Source organism: Amblyomma americanum, chromosome 9 (assembly GCF_052857255.1).
Source record: "Amblyomma americanum isolate KBUSLIRL-KWMA chromosome 9, ASM5285725v1, whole genome shotgun sequence".
In the NCBI taxonomy this organism is placed as follows: domain Eukaryota; kingdom Metazoa; phylum Arthropoda; class Arachnida; order Ixodida; family Ixodidae; genus Amblyomma; species Amblyomma americanum.
In genome coordinates, this window is record NC_135505.1 from 16,402,507 (window position 1) to 16,427,281 (window position 24,775).

The window sequence follows — 24,775 nt, forward strand, 5'->3', positions numbered from 1 at the left end:
GGCTCTCGGATCTGTGAATGTGAAGTATAGAATGACCTTCTGCATATATGGGAACGCTATCGCGTCAGCCCCTTAAGGCAGAGCTTAAGTGTCCCCTCCAGCCGCCGCTGTGGCTGAGTGGTTATGGCGATCGGCTGCTGGCCCGAAAGACGCGGGCTCGATCCCGGCCGCGGCGGTCGAATTTCGATGGAGGCGAAATTCTAGAGGCCCGTATACTGTGCGATGTCAGTGCACGTTAAAGAACCCCAGGTGGTCGAAATTTCCGGAGCCCTTCACTACGGCGTCTCTCATAGCCTGAGTCGCTTTGGGACGTTAAACCCCCATAAACTAAACCAAACCTAAGTGTCCCTTCTAGTTTTATTGCACACGTACGCTGTGCTTCTCAAGTTTAATCATTTTCTCTCATTAAAAATTCACAGTTCGAATCGCAGCAGAATATACTTCAGTCATTATTTGAAACCTATTACTTATCATACCCTGTGCGTGTGTAAAAAGCTGTGGAACACGTGTCACAAAAATCGGTCCAACCATTCTTCTCGCCTGGAGAGTCTTTCAAAGTTGGCGGCACCCATGGCTGCTGCAGGATCGGGGTCGACGTCGGTGGCTGGCTTGAAGATGCTTTCCGCTGTTGAGTGCGCTTTGGTAGAGTTCAGCTAGCAGCCCTTGCAGGCGGCGGCTGGCTCGGTCACACGTCCTCCGGGGAGAAACAAAGCGCGCTGCTGTCTTGCACAGGGTGACATGAATTTACCGAGCATCTCCACCAGATATCACGTGGTGGTGACAACGCCGTGGACAATGGACGAGCAGACTGACATGGAGTGGACACTTCACTGGGCTCACTTTGAACCACAAAAAATTGAAGAATTCGGCGGTGGTAACAAGAGCGCTCGTCGAAGTGCAGAATCACGGCCGCTCTCGGGCGCGCTCAATTTAGATCTGACGAAGGGCTTTCAAGATGCAGCGGCGTGGTAATCACCTACTACAATCTGGAATAGCTTAGAAGCAGTTTCACGCAGCTGCAATCATTCCAGAAAACCTGGTTTGGTTTGGTTTGGTTTATGGGGGTTTAACGTCGCAAAGCGACTCAGGCTATGAGCAGTGTCGGCGGTAACGCGTTCCAAGTAACGGCGTTACCGGTAACGCGTTACTTTTTTCGGTAACTAGGTAACATACTCGTTACCATTTCGGAACTGTAACGGGTAACGTGCTTACGTTAACAGTTTTCGGTAACGTGAGGAGTCACGTTACTAGTTACTTTTTATTCCAATTGTCCCCTCTCCCTCTTTTTCATAAAAAAAGCGCCTAAACTCATGTTGCAAATAAACAAAATGCACAGCTGCTCTCGAAGACCCTTGTTGCATGCCAGAAAACAGCTGCCCTTGACAACGCAAACAACTGAAAAGAAAGACAATAGCCATAAAGCACGAAACACATGCACGAACATGCATTCACTCTCTTGCCTTCACTTACCTTTCCTTCCCAAACAATTCACACACGCAACACTCAAAAGAGTGGAAGCATGCCGAGCACTTTGGAACATCACATTTTTCAGAATTACTGTAAATTTGTTGAGAATGCAGCTATGTTTGGTTTCTGAAGTTAGAATTGATGATGAAATGCCATTTCGTGTTTAATGTCACAGTCAGAAAATGGCTTCACCGTGTGCCAGCAGAGTTAAAAGCTATCGCATGTAACTCTACAGGCAACTTTAGTTGGTTTGGTTTATGGGGGTTTAACGTCCCAAAGCGACTCAGGCTATGAGGGACGCCGTAGTGAAGGGCTCCGGAGATTTCGGCCACCTGGGGTTCTTTAACGTGCACTGACATCGCACAGTACACGGGCCTCTAGAATTTCGCCTCCATCGAAATTCGACCGCCGCGGCCGGGATCGAACCCGCGTCTTTCGGGCCGGCAGCCGAGCGCCGTAACCACTCAGCCACCGCGGCGGCTACTGCAGGCAACTTTAGGCCATTATAACATTGCTAAGCTTCTGCACATTTGTGCAAAGTATTCTCGTTAAATAATGATTTCGGGTAAAATCGTTGTTTCGGCTGGAATTGTGATGGGAAATATGAGTTTATAAATGTTTTATCGTGAGTTCTTGCAGCGAAGACACACTAATTAAAATCTGTGGCCATAGAGTAACGGAAAAGTAACGTGTGGTACTTTTTTTCGGTAACGGTAACTGTAACGCATTGTATTGTTTGTAGGTAACGTAGGGCGGTAACGCGTTCCTCTTTTTCACCGCGTAACGAGTAACGTATTTAGTTCCCTTTTTCCGGTAACGCCTACAACACTGGCTATGAGGAACGCCGTAGTGAAGGGCTGCGGAAATTCCGACCACCTAAGGCTGCCAAACCACTGTCGCTTTCCTATCAAATCGCCAAGAAAGCTGTACTTTAGGTAAGCACGGAAGACCAAGGTTAAGTGGAGCTAAGATGTAAAAGCGCAACATGAGCCTCTTTTTAACCCCCAGAATTGCGCCTCTCACTGCACTTGGCGCGCATTTTGTCAGCCTGCGAACTCCGAGCCATGGGTGACCACATGGCGTTGACTCTTTCTATATATGTCCGCTTGGTCGCGAGTGAGGCTCGACACTCTAAACACGAATGCGGGATGAGAAGGGGAGGAAGCTGTCCTCTAGCGCAGTCTCTTTTAGGAGCTCAGGAAATAACATCGTTTATAGATTTCCATCACTAAATAGACGGAATGCTTACTCTTGGCGAAGGAGGCATATCCCCACCGCAGCGCGTATTAACAGGATGCAGTTTAGCAACGGGAGGAGGCTTTTAAATGCGGTACTGGATGTCTCGAGGTTAGCAAATAGAGAAGATTGAAACCTTGATTAAAATCTGCGAGAACTTCGCCTGTTGGGAAGACGGAATTTGTTCCCTTTCTCAGCCGCAAGTGTTCCGTATTTTTTAGTGATCAAAATCCACCCCAGGCCTTGAACTGATAATATCCTGGCCCTAAAAGGGATTGCACTAGAACACAGCTTTTTCTATTTTTACTACCATATGGGCTAATTTTTGTACAGAGTGCGCCGAACGGCTCGGTGATCTGTCTTGCGCGCGCGCTTTGTCTATCACCGCATGCACGAGGGCTGCAGCCGCTCCATACAAAAACCACTCAAATTACCAACCTGGGTCACGACCCTGGAGACTTCAGGCTATGCGATCGCCCTGGCATTGCGCAGGATGTGGAGGTCGTCGGAGAGGTTCGTTGTAGCGACCAGACAATGGTAAGGTCTCGAATTATCCTAAATTTGAAGAGGGAACGGAGGAAACTATAGTGAAGCGGAAGCCCATTAACGAGTTAGCGGTAAGAGGGAAAACACAGGAGTTCAGGATATCGCAAAAGATGGGATATTCCGCTTTAACTGAGGAAGACGCGCTTAATGTTCAAACAATGAAGGATAATCTCACTGCGGTCATTATTGAGTGCCCAGTAGAAGTCGGCGATAGGACGGTTCGACAGGATAGCGGCAAGCTATAAAAGGAGACGAAAGATCTGATTAAGAAACGCCAAAGCATGGGGGTGTCTAAGCCTACCAACAGAATATAACTAGCACAGCTATCGAAGATAATAAATAAGTGCAAGGGAGCCAACATATGGAAGTTTAATGTGGAGACAATTGAGCATGCTCTTAAGAACGGAGGTAGCCTAAAAGCAGTGAACAGGAAACTAGGCATAGGTAAAAACCAGATGTATGCGTTAATAGACAAGGAGAGCAATGCAATTTTAGCAGTATGCATAAGATAGTTTATGTAGCCGAAGAGCTCTACACAAACCTATACAGTAGCCAGAGTAACCAGGTCGTTAATGAGAGAGTCAGGGCAATCTAAGACTTCAATCAAACAAATGATCAGGCGGGATTTTTATAGGGTATTCCACAATAGATCATACTCACACTGTCAATCAGTGATAGAGAAATGCGCAGAATATAACGAAACCCTATATACAGCCTTCATCGATTACGAGAAAGCATCTAACTCATTGCACGCATTGCGTAATAAGGGTGTACAAGAGCCTTATGTAAAAATACTGGAAGATATCTATAGCAACTGCACAGCTACCATAGTCTTCGGTAAATACTGCAACAAAATTCCAATAATGAAGGGCGTCAGGCAGGGAGACGCGATCTCGCCAATGCTGTTCACCGCCTGTTTATAGGAAGTATTCCAAGTCCTGAATTGGGAACAGTTGGGGATTAGAGTGAATGGAGAATACCTAAATAATCTGCCATTAACGGATGACATTACCTTGCTGAGTCACTCAGGAGATTAACTGCAAATCATGATCAATGAGTTAGACAGGCAGAGCAAAACGGTGGGTCTAAAAATTAAGATGCAGAAACCAAAGTAATGTTCAACAGTCTAGCAAGGAAGTCGCAGTTCACAACTGGTAGCGATGTGCTGGAAGTGGTGAGGGAATACGTCTACTTAGGGCAGGCAGTGACCGCTAACCCGGATCATGAGAGGGATAAGAACTTGAAGGATAAGTACGGGGTGGAGAGCACATGGCAGGTTCTCTCAGACCATGAATAACAGTTTACCCATATCCCTCAAGAGAAAAGTGTATACAACAGCTGTATCTTACCAGTACTCACCTACTGAGCAGAAACGTGGAGGCTGACGAAAAATGTTAGGTGGTGGTGTTGGAAACATTTATTGCCAAATACATAGAGGGGGGGGGGGGGGGGGGGCAGAACCCCTATACTGAGGACGACACTGCAGCGCAGTAGCAACAAAGACAATAAGGACGGACGCTACCACAGGCGCTGACTAACAAAATCGTTTATTGTCTTCAACTGGCTTACATGGGCAGCAGTTGTATGACAACACAAGGGAAAAAAAGAAAAACCGAACGACAACTGAAGCAACTGTGGCCCGATTTTCTCATCTCTCCAACCAATTCCCTCCAATCTTTACTGTGCTAATGGGCGCTAAGAAACAGCAGCTGTTTCTTGCTTTGGTGTGCGGACGGCATGCTTACACACTTATCGGAGGATCTTGAGGTAGCCTGAGCTTCTGCTGTCATGCTTGTCGTGGTGTCTCGCCACTTGCGCAGAACAGCAGTTCTTTCAAAGGCAGGTGTGGAGTCCTTACACTGGCTCCAGTGCTTGCTTAGCTCCCCACCCGTGTTTACATCTTTCAGATTTCTTCTGTGCTCCTGCAGCCTTCTGTTTACACTCCTGCCTGTTTGACCGATATCGATAATGCCATATGACAGGAGGATTGAACATACAGTATCTTTCTCACAGCTTACAAGACGCGGGCGATGTTTCGTCATGCAGCCAGGGCTGTTTACTGATTTCGTAATTGAGCCTTTTGCATAACTGCTGCAATTTCTTGTTCGCCGAAAATACAACTTCACAACTTCACTTCCCACTCTGTTTCCAGGATTTTTCAGGTTGTGCTATGAGTTTTAAGGTAAGCTATGCCAGAGATGGGCAACCTCACAAGGGCGAACCCTCATGAGGATTTCACTCGGTGAGGCTAGGGTGAGGGAGGACGGGCGGATGAAAATACATGAGGACGAGGGTGAGGGAGGGAAGACATGATGAGGTGAGGGCGAGGGAAGGCAGAATTCACTATTCGAGGGCGAGGGCGGTGGTCCAAACCATACTCCGGGCTAACGCTTTTGCCTGTGCCGCCCTTTACGAATTCCCATTTAAAGCGCCACTTATTTCAGGGAAGATCCCGGGGAAGACGTAGTTTCTGGACTCTGGAGCTACACGAGGTGAACACAAAACGCGGGTGCAGCACACCTTCTCCGTAATCGTGGTGTATCACACCGCTGAAAAAAGCGCTCTTCTAACTCAAAAACCATTTTTCGATTGTGTAAAGTATTCGGTGAAACCCTGTATAGTGCGTTAACAAGGGGCCACTGGCCGGGCCGTGCGGGTGGCTGCCAGTCCAACGGGAACCACGGTACCACAGTCAACATTTTCATTATCAGCCCCGAGTCTGTCGATTGATCACAGTGTAGAGTAAAACACGTAGAAATTATACCTAGTAAGACTGCTGAATTCCCACGTTATAGACCTTCTTTGCCGGAACGAAGTCAGATTTCAGCTCAGTGAGGTTTCGCAGAATTGGCTGCAGCGCAAAAAACATTTTTGCGAAATTCCACTGTCAAATCAAAGCCTGTTGGTGGCGTTGGTGTGGAATTTTTTTATTCACGCTGTGACTAGTTCAGTACAGTCATATCTTATTTCTATCTATAGTTTCTCTGGAACTGCGGTATACGAAAGCGGTGCCGTAATGTGGTGGGCAAAGGCGACCACTGTAGTCTCACCATGAAAATAAAGCAGCACCTTAGCTACCTTGGTTTGAATCATCGCTCCCTCCGCCTTGGATTGTACGATGTGCTAAAAAAGAAAAGTTGTACTGCTCTCCAAACAACATCAACATCTCTTGGTTTATTTCTGTCCCTGGTAAGACCTGTTATCGCGTAATCACGCGCCTGATTTTATGAGCCAAATTTCTAGCAGACATGGTAGGTAATTGACACTCAGCGTTTCAGTAAGGCGTAGACGTGCAAGCAAAAAAATCACAGCTGGTTTCGCTCGGTGTTAACCATGAATTATCGCGCGCTAGCACCGCTAGTCCTCTTTCGCATGGTTTATCTTGACTCTCTATAGTGTTGCTTGGCCTGAACATGCTTACTTTGGTTGATATGTCATATGATGTAAGTTTGCGTGTTATTGCATCATTTTAGACTTGTACTGCGGTAGAATTGGTCGTAATTTACATTCACAGATACCTGGGAGTCTTGATTCCGCTCCAGACGCAGAGGTGCAGCGGTTAAGCTACGCGCCACTGCCCTGCGATGGCAGGTGCTGCCATCGGTGGGGCTTGTGAGACCTATGCTGTTTCTGAGGAATCTCTCGCGGCTAATCATTACATTGAACTGCCACGAGGTGGGCAGTTTGCTCACAATCCGATGGGCAGCTTGTAATTACGTCGCAACGTCACGTGACCAAGGTGGTCCACGTGCTAGAAGCAGGCTTCGGACAGAAAGACAACCACTTTTCGGCGGATTGGAAGCAATAGAGCACTATAATGGCAACCACAGGAATCGTTCACTCCACACACGGGGAGTTAGTGTTTACTATTCATCATCATCATCATCATCATCATCATCATCATCAACCTGACTACGCCCACTGCAGGGCAAAGGCATCTTCCATGCCTTTCCAATTAACCCTGTCCTTTGCCAGCTGCGCCCACCTAACCTTCTGCCGCCCCCTGCTACGCTTGCCTTCTTTTGGAATCCACTATGCTGGCGCAGTGCCGAACTCGCTTCGAAGACAGACTCATCTTCTGTACTCTCGCAGAGCGCAGCGCACTCTCGACACTGTGTTGAGCCTGTCAACCCTCAAGTGCATTACGAACCACCTTTGCAGGCTGACTGCGTTCGAAACTGGTTTTGCCCCGGAGGGCGCAGCGGGGTTTATGGAGCTTCTTCTAAGCGTACACCCCTGAGGAAGCCGGGCGCCGGGCCGGGGGACGCTTGTACCCATTTTTACCGGTGGGTTGCCGGCGGTGGGTTTCGAACCAACCACCTTCCGCAGCTGAGGCGGACGCCCAAGCCCCTAGACCACAACGTCGCCTTGATGATGATCTTGAAGATCATCAAGGCGACGTAAGGAACCCTCGCGCATCAAAGAACGCTATCGCCGAGCACGTGCAGACCACTGGCCACGAGATAGCCTGGGACGAGGCGGAGATTGTAGGCACAGAAAGGAATAATTTGAAAAGACTGCATCTAGAATCATTAGTCATCCAGACGACGAAAGATACCTTGAACAGGAATCAAGGCTCTCTTCATCATATCTACGCAAAAAGATTAGGAACAATCCTGAAGACTATATAATCCCGCCTTCTTCTTTGACAGTCTTATTGTGAACAAGGGTCCCGTACGGGACCCGAAACGTCATTTTCATTTGTTTTTGACTTGGTCAGTGACTCAAACTTCACCCTGTTATTATTACTTAATCTACGCAACATGCCCACAGCGCAAGCCCCTTTCGCTGCAACATGGTCTATGTGAGAGCGCCATGTGAGGCTGTCATCATAAATGACACCAAAATATTTTAATGACTTAACTTAGGGAATGTTTTGGCGCTGGTAAATGAGAGACAGATGAACAGGATCTTTCATTTGAGAAACAAGTACAGCGCACTTGTTTACATTTACGGTGAGACGTAAGTCACACAACCAACTTTCAAGCAGGTTCAGGTACGATTGCAGGGGCACATAGAGAGATTGAATGTCAGCTGCAGCAGTGAAAAATGCAATGTCGTCCGCATAGACGTACGTGCGAATATTTTGATGGCTGGGAATAGAGCTCATTAGAATATTAAAGAGCACAGGTGAGAGGACTGCCCCTTGTGGAACACCTTTGGATTGTATTCTGTCTTCTAGAATTGACACCATTTAGTATACAAAAAAAACTGTCTGTTTTCAATGAACGCTGACATCCACGTAAGTGAGTAATTCAGAAACTGCAGTGTATGTAATCTTTGCAATAATATGTAGTGTTCTACGCCGTCATAAGGTTTATGTACATATAATGTCACCAACGCAGCATGCATTTTTTGGTGCCGCGCAAGAAGAATACGACTCTCAAGATCGGTGTGAACATTCCGTATGGAACATTTTTGACGGAAACCAATTTGACAGGGACTAAGGATATTATTACGGTACGCAAACTCCGAAACACGCAGGAGTATGGCCCTTTCAGTTAACTTAACCACGTTTGATGCCAATCGAATGGGTCTAATATTATCGAGAGAAAAGGCACCACCATTGTTTTTCGGTAAAGGGATCATTTTTGGCGATTTTTCAGTCAGGAGGAATCCAAGCATGCTTGATTAAAAAATTAACCAGCTGCAATAAGGACGTAGGGGACTACTCAAAGAGGATCCTTAACATTTTTGATGTTACCGTAACAGGGCCAGGAGCAGCAGATGGTAACCTCAACACTATCGGGGAAAGCTCGGGAAGGGTAATAGGGGGGACATGCTGTATCTGGTCCACTGACGCCACAAACGCAGAGCGCTAAGAAAGTACAGACGAGAAACGCTGCTGTAATCCTTTGACAATTGTCTCAACTGTTTCTATTGCTTCTTGCGGGTTGAAAACGCATGAGGGTGAATTTTCTGAAACCGGAATCTTTTTCAGCGATCTTAAGAATCCGAAAAGTGTGCGACGATTTCGTGATTTTGTTAGGACATCAAAATGCTCGGATTCACAATTTTCTTTCGCTTGTGAGATTGTGCGTTTAAGAGTAGCCGCAAGGAACTTATCATCATGCCAATTTTTGTGGCACCAATTGTGTAGGAGCTTCTTCCTTGCAGCCTTTCTGCCTGTGTAATCCCGCGAGCAATCTGCATTCCACCATCTATCTGAAGTGTTCCCTCTTGACGTACGTAGCACACATTCGGACTTCTTTCGGAATTCCCCAATAGTCAAGCATATGCCTTTTGCTGTATGCTCTTTAGCAGAATGAACCGCTGAAGCAAGAGTGGAGCGCAAAATGGACTGAGACTGGTCATAGTTTATATATGACCTCAACTGAGAGAACGCCGGAGTTAAGCGGCAATTAACATCAAAAACGATAAGTATGTTCAAAAGCGTGGCTTTTTGAGCTTGTTGGTGCATGATCAAGCAAGTGACTATAGCGCAGAGTAGACAGGACACTGAAGAAACGAACAACACGAGCGCTAACTTCCAACAAATTTTATTTCACACATGCAACATATATATACATCAGAGACACGTCATCACCAGTTCTAACAGTGATGACGTGATAAAGAACTCTTGTTTCTGAGGCAACGGTACTGTTAGCACAAGTGATGACGTGTCTCTGATGTATATATATGTTGCATGTGTGAAATAAAATTTGTTGGAAGTTAGCGCTCGTGTTGTTCGTTTCTTCTGTGTCCTGTCTACTCTGCACTATAGTCTCTTGCTTGATAAGTATGTGATCGCTAGATGTTCCACAATCCACAGTCGACCATGTGAGTACGCGAACACAATGGCTGGTGAAAGTTAAATCTAACACAGATCGAGCTTGTGCGCGGAGAAATGTGGCCGAACCCGAATTCATACACGAAAGGTTGTTGCCAGTAACCGAATCCCAAAGGCGCTTGCCACAGATATCTTTCTTAAAGCCCCACGACACATGATGATAATTAAAGTCGCCGGCCAAGAGAACTGACTTCTGAGAATTAAGAAGCAGGAGACCTAGCAGCCTGGTATCCTGCAGACCGCAAGGAAAATAAACATTCATTAATGAAAAGGGACAGCACCCTGGAATTTCAAATTTTAAAGCCAATAACTCACAGTTTATAGTAGAAGACTGAAAAGTAATCTTAGCCCTATGACAAAATTTAAAAGAAACTAGTGTGAGTAAGCCTCCTTCTCTTGACTGTCGATCTTGTCGAAATTAAGAATAGTTTTGAAAATGAAAGTGTTTTTCAGGTGTAAGCCAAGTTTCTTGTAAAATAATTCTCTGGGTTATGTTGAGATATAAGGTGCAGTAAGTCTGTTGAAGCTGAAAGAAGTGACCGACAGTTCCACTGGAGAACTCATAACACACCTATGATTGAGAAATCCGTGCAGCAGCAACTCCCTGCCCTAAAATAGCTTCTCTTGGCTTAGAGCCAATCTGTTGCTTCTTTGATTTCGGCTGAAGATGTGGAGAAGGAGGGTTAGACATGAGGGATCCACTGCGTTTGAGGATTCGCGTATCCGAATCCACCATCTCTGCATCATGAATAATTGGAGCATTATCTGAATTAGTGGACCGAGGAAGGGGAGAAAGAGCAGTAACTTGTTCCTGGGGCTGAGACCGCTCAGGCAAGAAATGTTGGGTCATTAACGAAGGCATGGCTCACATGGCAGAAGTAATTTCAATTTGCATGGCCTGGGTAATCTGCGTTGCCAGAGCATTAGATATGCACTCTGTGACAGTGGACATTATCCTGTCAACCATCTTAGCCATAGAGGCTTCCACATCAGTCCCTATTTCCTGAGAGATAGACGAATCTAGTGTCACTCTTGAACGCACCTACGCACCTGCGTAGCCGTGAGCTCTCTTTAATTTCTGATACTGCCTCGCGCCGCGAACAGCGTTTGCGGTCGGTTATGTCTAGAATTTGCAATTCATGATCCCGAGAAGGACAATCCATGGAATTTGCAGCGTCAGATCGACCATAAAGGCAACACTTCTCGTTTTGATCAGAGCATAAATTTGATGGATGGTCATTGCCGCATTTGTAACAGCGCAAGGTGGACTTGCAGCCACGAGCACTATGGCCATATAGCCAGCAATTGCTGCACTGCAGTGGCTTAGACGGAAGGGGATCTACACGGAAGATTAGGGGATCATGCTTTTATTTCTGAGGGGCAGGCAGTACCCGCAAAAGTGGCAATAACCGTTTCCGTTGGCACCCGCTCATTGTTCACGTCCCGGCTACAGCGATACACCGCAACAACACCCGCTTCAGAGTGAAGGTCGAGGGTCTCAACTGGAGACAACCAAGAGTCCACACCGCGAAACAAACCTTTTGTGCCGGCCAGATGAGACGGAATGAAGCTGTTTACCGAAAGAGACCCAAAAGAAGAGCAGTTTCGAAGTTCCTTTACGCACGACAGGTCTGGTGAACGGCACAGAATCCCGCCACGTTCAAATTGCCTTACCGCAGTGATTGCCTCATAAAGGGAAGTGGCCGCCTGGAGAGCAGCTCCAACAGGCCCTGGATTGTTAATTTTGATAGCACCACCATTTTTTGGCACCAGCGACACAGGAATGCTGCGGACGCCGGAGCGTTGAAAAGCTTCCAGAGGCATCTCATTAGGTGGTATAGGGAACACGACCTCCACTGGCCGGGAGACTGCGTAGACATTACCTCAGATTTACAAACTCACCGCGTGCGTTATCCACATAAGAAAAAAGGTGCGAATGCACGGGGGATAAAGGAAAACAGGACCGGCCGCCCAATACTTAGCCAATCCCTCCAATCTCTCACGCTGTAGTTTGAAAGCGTGTCTTTATCATCTTCCATCCGTGCGCGTGGAAGCGTCATCAGACGAGTATGTAGCTAACCGCTAGAAATGGCGGAAGATTAGAAGCAGTGAAATTGAAAAGACCCAGTGCAATCGCAATGTCATCGGGTAATGGTAATTAAGCGACCTACAAAATTTCCTCGTTCTGAGTCGATTCTGTTCTTAGGACGTATTGTAATTGTCGTGGTAAACGCTACTGAATTGTTTTCTAAGTGCTCTTGGCGTACATTAGTTTTTGTACACATACACAACAACGCGCTGAGTGATTTTAGCAGTCCATTCTACCACAGTGGGCATGGCACCAGCAAACGAGGCAGCATACTAAGCAATCCTTTTTGCTTTGTCATCCAAGTTAGTGCTTCCAAATCTGCACATTGCTGCAGGAGTGACGATCGCTTTCTATTGCCGCTGCCCTGTCCACTGTGTGTTCAGCGTTTCCTTTCTTGGGTGACCGCATTATCAAAAGATCAGCTGTCTTGTGGCGCTGTTGAAACAAATTCTTGCCCGATTGAAAAACAAATGCTATCGGAATTGCTAGAAGGCCAGAGCAAAATTAATTCTACAATGGGGGGCCTGCAGGCGTCTAAGAAAATAACTGAGAATAAACTTTCCGGTTTAACTCAGCAAACCGATGGCACTGAGAAACAGTTGTCGGGCCTAATTGTCTTAGCCAAGAAGGTAAAAGACATGGAATCGGCAATATCGGTACTTCAGGAGCAGCTTAGTACAGTTAGGAAGCAGATAGACGATTTATTAATCAGAGGCAGGAAAATAACCGATCATTATTTTGAATAAAAGAGTTTAGCGAGGAGAGTAGAGAGGAACTCGGAAAGGAAGTAATTGATCGTGTTTTCTAGTGTGAGCTACACTGGCTGAGGTTGAGTAGCGTCGCGTGGCTCCTGGAGAGCCGTGCTGCGCATGCGCGAGGAGCAGTGACGTCACGCGGCGCACAGCTGGCGCGCCGGAGTCGCCGCCGCCGCGTGCGCCTCGCCGGTCTGCGCATCCTATGGAAACCGCACCACGTGACGAAACACGTGACCAGCCAAGGCGCCGCGCCGCCGGCAGCTGCTCCGCACCACGTGGCCGACCCCCGGCCCACTCACTGAATAAAAAAGAGCCCTGGGTCGAGGCTGGGAATCGAACCAGGGGCTTTGGCGTTGAGGTGGAGACGCCATTACTCTGCCACGACAGTACAAGATGGAAATGTACATCGCAATAAAGACGAGGACACAAGGAAGACATATGCAACACACGAGCGCTGGCTTGCAACAGTTTATTTGGAAACTCGGACCAGTATTTATAGCTGAAAAACCAGGCAGTTATCACACATGCACAGTAGGTGACCCATTCATATGTTGGCGCAAATATAACAGCTCCTTACCAGTAAGAGCAATAGATGGCTTAGGCACGCAGGAGGCACCCAAGCGGCCTATCATTTCACCCTCTATTATCTCTCGAGTGAGTAGGCAACGGTTTTTGGCGATAACAGAGCATTCTTGGTAAGCAGGCTCACACACAAACTCTTCATCTGAATCGCTATCATTTTCATCTTTACCGTTTATCTTACATTTCCTGCAGTGTGCGTTGTCGTGGCGCAGGGGCTCACTCGAACCCGGGCTCCATTGGGTAGCGTGTCCGAGCCTTCGGGTTGAAGAAATATGGAACTTGAAGCTTGGGAAAAACAAACGGGTTTACTGTTCAAGAAACTTGATCACATAATTTCGAAGAAAACAGCAATAAACAGTCCAGAATTAAAAGTTCATTGCGTCGAGAGACTGGATGAGTCTTGTCGCCAAGGCCCAGAGCGATCGTCCGTACTCAGGACGCTCGTTAAGTACACTGAGGCTCCGCCTCTTTCACCATACGAGTGACAGATCGGAAGAGTCGCCGCACATAGCACGCTGAGCCCTGTGGGAATGCGCGAGGAGGATACGGAGGACTGCTGCTACTTCGTCCGAAGCTGTCAGTCACGGTTAATTTCGGGAATGCGCTTTTGCCCGCTTCCCTTTGTCGTCTTGTCCATCGTGGGTCCCGTTTCGTGGTCCGACACAAGGGGAGCGTGCGTGAGAAAGATTCCACAGGTAGTTTCCCCGGGGCCTTTTTTTTTCTTTTCGTAGGGTTAACGAGATGTCAAACAACGTGCCCCTAGCAGGGTTGTAACAGCTTCGTCCCCCGCCAGACGAGGCTCGGCGGGTAGCAGTCGCCGCTGCTGCCCGAAGAGACGACTTGATTGCTTGCAGATGAACCAACACTTCTCTGTCGCTCGTACCATTGTCTTCTTAGACGTTGGACGAAGTCTTTTGAGGCCTCTCTGAAACTTCAACCACATGCCCAAGCAAGCACTCAACTCCCCTGCAAGGAAACCAGTTCAAGCGAGGGATTACTACAATATGGTTACTATAGCCGTTGGAGCAAAGCCCACACTAAAAAAAAAAAAAAACTCTCAGGACCCACGTATGCTGAGAAAACAAAACATGCTACTACACACATTCGTACACATAACGCACGAAAAACAAAATTAGTAGCAATTTTGGATAACCGGAGAGCACGCTGCACCACTCAGAAAGAACGGCTAAGCGCGTCCGCGTGTCCATTGCTGGTGTGTATCTAGTTCGTAACATCGCATACAAAAACATAATTCGGCCGATACTATACTATACATGCGTTATTTGGTACACTTTCACTAAAACTTGCACTAATAAAAGAAATGGTGCCAAGAAAAGCAGCTCGCTTCATTTAAAATGGATTCGGACGTACGTAAGTGACATAACTGCTAACCAAAGCGGGCTTGCCCCCATTTACGCAATTCTACCGTGCGTCACAACTAAAATTCGTCTTTCAATTTATCAACGGCCACTGTAAGAGATTTCACGAGAATAATTTCTTTTTCGTCTGGCTGTGCGACTAGGCAAATACATAGCCGCACAGTAACTCCATTTACCGCGCCTAATAACCGTTTTAAGTATCCTTTCCACGAACAGTAATTGATGGGAATCTCCTAACCAATGACCATGTTTCGAAATCATTTGTGTCGACATTTCTTTCCAGTATCGTTTAAAAATCTGTTGTGTATACTCATTTTCCAAAATTTTGAAGCTACGTTATTATACTTTGCTCTTGTGTTAATTGCCTCGGTTATTACGTTGTGTTTACTTATCTGTATCCCACACTGCTAAAATCCCTAGTGGGGATTGCAGTATAAGCCAAATAAACATAGATAACAATGAAATGTTATAAGTGCGACGTGACTCACAGCCTTAGCCCCCTCCCTCATCCCCCCCCCCCCCTTCCCCACGCCTTTCACATCACAGCTTTCGTTCCTTTGACCCCCTCCTTCCCTCCATACTTAAAGACGCTAGCTGCTGCCCTCAGTCACCCATGATGAAGGAGCCGAGTCGGCTTCGAAACGTTGGGTTAAAATTGAAGTTTTTGGTTCGAGATGTGCAGTTTATTATAAGGGCACATGTGTGTATGCAGTGCGTGTCAGAAGTAAAGCCAGAGTGATATTTTAGGGCCAACTCATAACTGTCTCGGTTTTGTCTCACGTAGTAGCTCAAACAGCTCACACACACCTACCCGCACACACACAACAGTATAAGCATCTAGCCTCTTGTTCAACAGAGCCTTGAGGACTTGTCTTGTATGTTTATTACTCAGTAATATTACTCAGTTAAAATGACTGTTAGTGAGGGCGAGGGAGGGCCGGATAACTTTTCAAAATGAAGGCGAGTGTGAGGGAAGGCTATTGATTCAAAAGTAAGGGAGGAAAAGTAAAATTGAGGGCATTTGCCCATCTCTGGGTATAACAGATACCTAGTTGACGACAATAAACGATGTTGTTAGTGAGCGCCTGTGTTTGCGTATGTCTTTCTTGTCCGTGCTCCTACTGCGCTGTAGTCCTCAGTGTGATGAGCCAACAAGCCCGCGACTGCGTATTAAGAAAAGGGTTCAGCTTAAGTCAAGGATAACGCAGCGAGCAATGGAAAGAAAAACGATAGATGTAACGTTAAGAGACCGGAAGCGGGCAGAGTGGGTGAGGGAACAAACGCGGGTTAATGACATCCTAGTCGAAATCAAGAGGAAGAAATGGACTTGTGCAGGTCATGTGATGCGAAGGCAAGATAACCGCTGGTCCTTAAGGCTTACGGAGTGAATTCCAAGAGAAGGCAAGAGTAGCAGGGGGGCGGCAGCAGGTTAGGTGGGCGGAGTAGATTAGGAAGTTTGTGTGCGCAGCTGGCGCAGTGAGGCTGATCATGATGATGGGGGCTGACTTTGTCCGTAGCTGCATTCAAGCCACATGGGAGTGAGTGCTCCGAAGCGTCGAGAGGTCGGTTCTTTTCAACCAAACAATGGTGAGCGCGTGAGGGAAGGAAGTCAAACCTCCCCTGCCTGACTCTCTTTTTAGGTTGCATGACGTTCTGTGCTGCCGTGGCTACGCAGGAGGTCCTCGCCATGACGGTGACGTACACGGCCGAGGTAGCCACGTCCAGGGGCTTCGGCTGCTTCTGGAGGCTGCTGCTCAGGTGGGTCTTCCCCTGGAGAGCACCACAGGGACATGTATGCATGAGAATTCGTCCACCTTCATGATAATGGCTGACAGGACTCGAAACTGGATAAAGCAAGCAGGACAAGACGGCACCGCTTACTTGTGTCCACCTCCCTTGGGTTTCCGAGCTGTGTTAACCCTCGCCTTGAACCAGATGGTCCTCCAAGGAGCATTCCTGCAACGAACTCATTCTTGACGGGCGTGGAACTTGCTTATCTCCAGGCGAGTTCGTTAGCCAAGGGGGTCCTTAATGGTCGTTTTTTTTCCGACTCTAATGCGGCCGCCCAGTTAGGCCTGCAAGGGATACTTTATCGCGAATCGCATGAACAGCTAGTCTCGTATATCCAGGAACTTTACCACAGTGCCGCCACCAGAGGATCTGCCCCTTCAATGACCCCTAAGACATTTTGGCATCGCAGGGAATCACCGCAAAGCGAATGCTACCTGATGCACTCAGAACGAAGGACTTTAGTGACCGCCCCTATTTCCAGGGTTGACGCAGCAAGTACGCTTCACATGCTTTCTTGGGAGCTCAATTGTTTCTCCAGTATTTTCTTGTGTGGGAACGCGAATCCTCTCTCATCCCGTGGGCCTCTCCTCGTCTCCTATGGGATTAGACAGGGGAGACATTCCACAGCGGTTTCGTGCGACCGGACCAGCTTGCGACTCGGCTGCGGTAACAGGCGCCACGGGGAGGTGCCGAACGCTGACGGCAAAGCTTCGGACCAGCGGCGGCGGCGGTTTAAAGCGTGTGACGACGACTCCGAATTCCTGGAGCCCTGCAGACACGCGCAGCTCGCCGGTGCACTTGTTGTCGACCACGTGACTCGGCAACTTTGTGGCAACGTGTGACTGCGGAGAGAGTGCGTGATATTGAAATTGGTGGCGCGCTCCAAGAATAAAAAGGAGAACAGAAGGGGGCGACGTAGTGCTGCGCCCCAGGGTATGGGCATGTGTGTGAATGCTGTCCTTTGTTTCGAAATGTAATTTAATGGAGTGTTTTGGGGAAAATGTGGAGAGGCGACCGAGAAGCAATAATCGAAGTAAACATTCGAGTCTCAGTTTGCCGCCAAGGGGCCTGCAGGCAGAGCCCAACAGACTGCCGGACCCTCTCACTAGCACGGCGGGGGAGGGCGAAGAACATCACCGTAGCCGAGCAGCAGCTCAACAGGCCGTCGCCGCTCCGAGGCGTGCACGACGGGTGAGAGCCAGGAAGCGACGGCTACGAAAGAAGCTTGACTGTGTCTGTCAACGTTGTCGAAAGTGCATATGTCTTTAGTGAGCATTGTATTCTACCGGTTTTCTAATGCTCTTTAAACCATGTGTTATTTCCGTTCAAACTGCATAAGTACTGCTCTTGTGTTTGTGCGTATATGAATATATATATAGTCACCGAAGCCAAGGTGCTTAGGGGAAAGTACCTATTGTTTTAATTTGTAGTGCCAATCAATTGGTTTAAAGAAAGTTACTAATAAAGCAGCAGAAAAACAACCATGTCGCCAGTGGGATCCGAACTCACGACCTCCAGTTAACTCGTCCGGTGCTATACCAGCTGTGCAATCGCGACGGCTGTCCAATCTGTTGCATTCGTGGGTATTTATGTTCATTGGGTAGAAGCGATTTATTAATATAAGTACTATAATATCCCACTGATAAGCATAGCACATAAAAAAAACATTCCCCTATGCACCTTGGTTTCGGTGACTGTTAGCTCCCTTCATAAGTGTGTGTATATATATATTATTGTATGATGCAATTTCTACTGTATGTGCTCTATCAAAGCTGTAGGCGCAGCTGTGTTCTACTGTCCCCGTTGCCAAACAAACGGGGTAAGGACCGCTGGGAAGCTGCTTATGAAGCAGCTTTTTCTTATCCCTGCATTTCTTTCTGATGGGAAAGAAATGCTAAATAAATTGATTGGTCGATTGGTTCACACTTGCTTTAATTATATCCACGGCTAACGCACGAAAGGTAGTTATACCTGAGGTTTAGACAGAAAAGTCCGCTATATATCCGCGGTGGTATACTTAGGTTCTTTATAACCAAGGTAACGTGCGAAAGCCCATTATATCCCATGTTAGCGTGATAAAGGGGCGATATCTGAGGTGGCGTGCCACGCTTCGTTCTGTCCGCAGTTGCATACCAAGGTTCGTTATACCCGAAGTATTTTGCTAATTTCGTATAGGTAGCATACGAAGGTCGTTCACAGCGCGGGCGGCAGACTGCCACCTGCCATTGGCTACTGACAGAAGGCGTTCGCCATTTCCGCTTACACTGACCTCTGTAATGATAAGCTGCACTTGGCCCAGTAAAAGCAGGCCAAGTGCAGAAAAACCTAGAAGCACTCCAATGGCACGTGCACGGTAGCGGAAGCCATACTGTTCATAACAACCTGCTGTTCAGGCAGTTCTAAATAATCGCGCATTGAGCCGACAGTATGATCTTGAACGTCTGATAGTGGTAATTTTATCAACAGCAGAATATAGAATAACGCGAAATGCCTGCCAGGAAAAGTGGAGCACGGATCGAACTGGCGGCAATGTCACGTGTTGGATTAGTTGTGTGCACATGTAGCGGAAACCGTGCTAACTGATTGGAATGCACTCTCAGGACTCGTTCGAGCGTCTTAAGCAAAACAAATCTTTAATTTCACACACGTGTACGATGGTCTTGTTGAAGAACCGGCGTCACGTTGGCTGCCTTCTAGTCTCTAGCCATATCCTCCTCTATTTTTTCTGTGCCTGCTCGAAGGGTGCTGAAGCGCCATCTGACTGTGCCGTGTTGCGGAACTGCCAGCCATGGCTGGAAGGGCATGCGCGGATGGGTTGAAGTAGCTGCGGCCGGCTGCAGGGGCCTCGGTGGCCACGCGGAATAAAAGTGTGAGTTAAACTTCTCCTGCCCTCCTACAGATGGGAACGGCGGTTAGCAGTACGAAGAGCACTTCTGGTCTTCGTCCGCTCGTCCGGCGACACGTTGCCGGTTGGGGCAGCAATTCCAACTTCTTAGAACAAAACTTATTTATTAAAGACGGGACCGAAATACAAGGCAGTGATGACAAGGCAGTTTAAAGAAAAGGCTGTTTAAAGAAAGGCTGTTTAAAAAAAGGCTGCTTAAAAAAGGCAGTTTAAAAAAAGGCTGTTAAAAACGGCCGAGCTTGAGACTCGGCGCGCTCGTCCCAAGTCGTCGTTTCCCGCGGGTTTTAACCCCTTCGATAATTGGGCGGAGCTTGAGTAATCTAGCTCTCGCCCAATTTGGACCAATATCAAAGCAATTGCATCGTATGTACTAGTGGGCGGAGCCCAGGGCTCGCCGGTCCGAGCCCAGTGGAATGCGCAGCTTGCTGCATGCGCATTCGATCCACCGGTTGCCACGCGTCGGGACAGAAAGGATTAGTGCCGCCTCTCACCCTAAGCGCGGGCGTCACGCCTCGACGTACATTCCTCGATTCCCCCCCGGGCATGACCGCTCCTGGAAAGAGGTGCGGGGGGGGGGGGGGGTCCCATCGGCCCTGTGGGCTTCCACTTAACACCTCCCCACCAAGAATGTTGGGGGGACACTTGCTGTACACCCAACATACCGAAGCCCACAATAGCGCCAAGAATGCGGCCTTCTACAACATACAAAACGCGCGAAAGCAAAAGGGTCCGGGCCCCCACTGGCCGCTGTACCAGCACAAAAAAATACCCTTCTACATCCTACTAACAATTGGAAGAAGAAAAAACATGCTAGGGAAGATACCTTCAGGCATGCAGACGCAAGCACAATTCTTAGTTACACATTTCAGTTACAGGACGACAAGCACAAATCAGACACTCTGGTAAAATCATAAGAAAAATCATACGTGCAACAACATTGCCATGAATTCGGGTTAAAGAAAACATACCACAGTTTTCATGAAGTTCTATGTACATCACAACATAATCCCGACGAGGGCAAGACACATAATAACACGGTGCTCTTCGTCACACACGGATTAACTGTCACAACGAGAACAGTTCACACAGGACACAATTAGCACACTGGCATGAGACTGTCCGATCACTTTCAGAGTCACTCTTCACGTTCCCCCACTCTCACTCACTGCCCCATCGTGTGCTCGAGCCACAAGTCGTTTTCACAGTTATTGCAACCTGGCAGTGGCAGAGTGGATCAAGGCCGGGCATTGGGCGTTTGTCTCTATCCACCAGTATCGAACACGTTGCTTGGTCGCATCAAATCGAACAATACTATCTGCACATATGGGGTGCAAGCCTCTGCGAAAGGCTTTAATTGCTCGGGTCTAGAGAACCTCTTAGAACGTGGCATGGCCAACTGAATGAATTCGTCATCAGAGACCTCCATGTTCTCGATCTGCCTGTCGCCCAGACCCGCACGGAGATCGCAGCATGGGTCGCGCTTCGCTTCTATCAGCGGTAGTGTAACTTCGCTTCTTCCAGGGCATGAGGTGAATCCCCCGTCGTCACTGCTTTGATTCCCCTCATCTAGAGCCAAGCTTATTGCGGCGTTGAACGAGTCTGAGTTTTCCGGCTCAGAACAGCCTAGCCTACCCAGCTGCGCGGGCTTCTCCGACGCCGTTGTAAATGCTGCGCATGCCGTTTGAACGCGAACGCACATGCCGCTTTCGCAACTCTCTGCCTGGCATGCTGGTGCTTCAGCTGGCAACAAAAGGTCGCACGGTGCAACCGGGCCGTCCGAGCAGTTCATGCCGTTGCGCTCATCAGTGCCATTAGCACCGCTAACAACCTGCTCGGCTGCCTCGCCAGAGTTGACCTGCACAGGTTTGTCATGCGTCGAATTTTTGCCGGCCACGTCTGTGGAGCTCACTTCCACCTCGGGAATAAACGGCTGCTTTTCTGTGTCGACAATTGAGGTTGACTGCACAACGTGCGGCTCCTCGACGCTGGTTGTCGCTGCACTATCTGCAGGAACCCGGGATTTTTCTCGACTGCTCTCAATAAGCATCGATTGAATGCCGCTGCCGCTATCCTCTCTAATCGCCGCATTGATCAGCGTTTGATCAGTGTCGTTCACGATGATAGGGCATGGCTGTGTCTGTGCCGTCTTCGGCAGTACACGCGCCGCTCTCCGAGAGCGTTGCTCCTCTGCCATCCGCTTCCTTTCCTGCCTTAGCTTCTCTTCCGCTATCGCTAACTGGCGCTTGAGCTCTTGGATGATAGCGTCACCTCGCTCCTTTTCTCTGGCTCTCTCGGCCTCTGACATTTCTGCCCGCTGAGCGTCATACTCATACCCATCTATCCAGCCTATTGTAGCCATTATGCCTTGTTTAAGTCTAACCCTGCGGCTCAAGCACTCCCGAGGCAAGTAAAGTGAGAATGGGGAAACTCACTCCGTTGTCGGGCGGTCGGTCATGGTACTTGTTTCGTGGCAGCAGCAAGTCACGTCCTGAGGCGCAGAAGGGTGGCCGGAATCTGTAGCTTGAAGCAGGCCCTTCACGTCCTCCCGGCCTTCAAGGTCGCCAGCCGCGGGTGCAGAGAAGTCGCCAGCCGCAGGCGCCGAAGAAGTCGCAGCGCTTCGCTCCGTCGGTCTCGCCTCACTAGCCCCTCAGCGCTGACGTGGAGCCTTGACTCCGAGGCCTCGCCTGGACTTTGGTCCCCGGGGCTTCTCCCCAAGATTTTGTGCTCCGTCAATCTTCCGGAAGGTACTGCCTCCAACCGCTCTGCAGGAAGCCGCTCAGACGATCCTGGTCACGGCACCAGTTAAACTTTCCCGCTCTGCCCTCCTACCGATGGGAACGGCCTTTAGCGGTAGGAAGAGTACTTCAGGTCTTCGTCCGGCGTCCGGCGACACGTTGCCGGTTGGGGCAGCAATTCCAACTTCTTAGAACAAAACTTATTTATTAAAGACGGGACCGAAATACAAGGCAGTGATGACAAGGCAGTTTAAAGAAAAGGCTGTTTAAAGAAAGGCTGTTTAAAAAAAGGCTGCTTAAAAAAGGCTGTTTAAAAAAGGCTGTTAAAAACGGCCGAGCTTGAGACTCGGCGCGCTCGTCCCAAGTCGTCGTTTCCCGCGGGTTTTAACCCCTTCGATAATTGGGCGGAGCTTGAGTAATCTAGCTCTCGCCCAATTTGGACCAATATCAAAGCAATTGCATCGTATGTACTAGTGGGCGGAGCCCAGGGCTCGCTGGTCCGAGCCCAGTGGAATGCGCAGCTTGCTGCATGCGCATTCGATCCACCGGTTGCCACGCGTCGGGACAGAAAGGATTAGTGCCGCCTCTCACCCTAAGCGCGGGCGTCACGCCTCGACGTACATTCCTCGATTCCCCCCCGGGCATGACCGCTCCTGGAAAGAGGTGCGGGGGGGGGGGGGGTCCCATCGGCCCTGTGGGCTTCCACTTAACAGTGTGCCTTGCCTGTTTCGTAAAGGATCAACTCGCCCTAAGACATTTCTTGGCGACAACAAAGAGGAACGCTCTTTTCCATCGTACCCTGGAAAATAAACGCCATTTAATTGTGATCGAGGCAGCAGCTCTGAGTGCCCCGACACCAAATTTTTGCTTGTGTGTTTTGTTCTTTCCAGTTCTCACAACGGTTCTCTCGAAGTCAATCTTGTGCTTGCGTGCCTCGCAGCATACTGTCCTGTTCATTAACAGGGAACGGATCACTGTTTCAGAACACTAGCTGAATAACTTGCATTGCGCTCACTGCAAAGAAACCAACGCATAACAGTCAACGCCAACACAAAAATACGTCACTCTGCCTTATGTCCGAAATGCAAGCGAAACCATCGCCCGAATCCTGAGAAAAGGGGGTCTCCATGCAGCTTGCACACAAGCCTACAAAGGAGGCTGCTGCCTATCTGTTCCCAAAATCGGCCACGGAGAAAAAGAGCCCAAGGCATTATCTAGAAAATTCCTTGCGCCGACTGCGACGCAAACTACATCGGCGAAACCAAAAATTTCAAAGAAAGAATTCGGCAACATAAAAACAACGTTCGCAACATCGCAAAAGAGAGCGCAATCCTGTAGCCGAACACTTCAGACTCAGACCACAGAACCAACTTCGACGAAACCAGCATACTCGGAAAAGGAACAAATTACCAAAAACGTTCTTAATCAAATCCTGGCACATTCAAACGACCCCGAACAACATCAACAGCACAAAGGGAAACCTCCCCGCTGTATACGAGCAGGGACTTCGCTCTGCAGCTGCCCAAAGAGGAAAAATGGCCATTGACCATCACCGTACAGTCCGACAACGTGACTCACAGCCTTAACCTTAAACGGCAAACGTATCATACACTTGTGATGACAGCGAAATCATGCGTGGAATAAATCAAGTGCCTGATTCCTAATGAAGTGTTCAAGTTTTTATTGTCAAGAAGATTTTCTTCGGACCCCATTGAGTCATTTTTTGGGTGGTTAAGGCGGTTTGCTGGAAGCTACGGTCAGGCAGACGCTAGAGTGGTACTCGCTGATGTGGAGAAGGCCTTGGAAACTGGCTAAGTGTCTGCTTCCCAAAACAGCAACGTCATAGAACCGGGAAGCCAAGCACTTGGTTTACGTATTCTGGGAGTGTACTAAGCAGTAATTTCCTTTTTGAGGCGAATTCAAGTTTCTTCTACAAAACAGCGGCTTTTTGTAGACTAGCGAACGCAGTGAATCATAATCATCATCATCATCATCATCATCATCATCCATATTACACCCACTGAAGGGCAAAGGCGTCTCCCGTGTCTCTCCAATTAACCCTCTCCTGTGCTAGCTGCGGCTACCTTATCCTCGCAAACTTGTTTATATCATCCGCCCACCTAACTTTCTGCCGCCCCCTACTACGCTTGCCTTCTATCAAAATCCAGTCCGTTACTTTTAACAACCACCGGTAATCCTGCCTTCGCGTTACGTGCCCTGCCCAAACCGATTTCTTCTCCTTGATTTCGACTAGGATATCATTATACCACGTTTGTTCCCTCACCCACTCTGTCCACTTCCTGTCGTTTAATGTTACTTCTGTCACTTTCCTTTCCACAGCTGGCTGCGTTGTCCTCAGTTTAACTTGACCCGTTTTCGTTAGCCGCCACATTTCTCCCCATGGGTGAGTACCGACGAGATACAGCTGTTAAATACTTTTCTCTTACATTTTAAACAGCCATTCATGATATGAGAGAGCCTTCCATATGCTCTTCGCCGC

At 48.4% G+C, this 24,775-nt stretch overlaps 1 protein-coding gene across 1 annotated transcript in view; it reads left to right on the plus strand.

Annotated features, from left to right (window-relative positions):
* LOC144104185 (bestrophin-4-like) overlaps window positions 1-24,775 on the plus strand; it is a 156,671-nt gene that overhangs the window by 5,155 nt on the left and 126,741 nt on the right. The window contains exon 2 of the mRNA XM_077637051.1: window positions 16,520-16,602. Within this exon, the coding sequence (XP_077493177.1) occupies window positions 16,532-16,602 (71 nt within the window). The 5' untranslated portion in view covers window positions 16,520-16,531. The remainder of the gene's footprint in view (window positions 1-16,519; window positions 16,603-24,775) is intronic.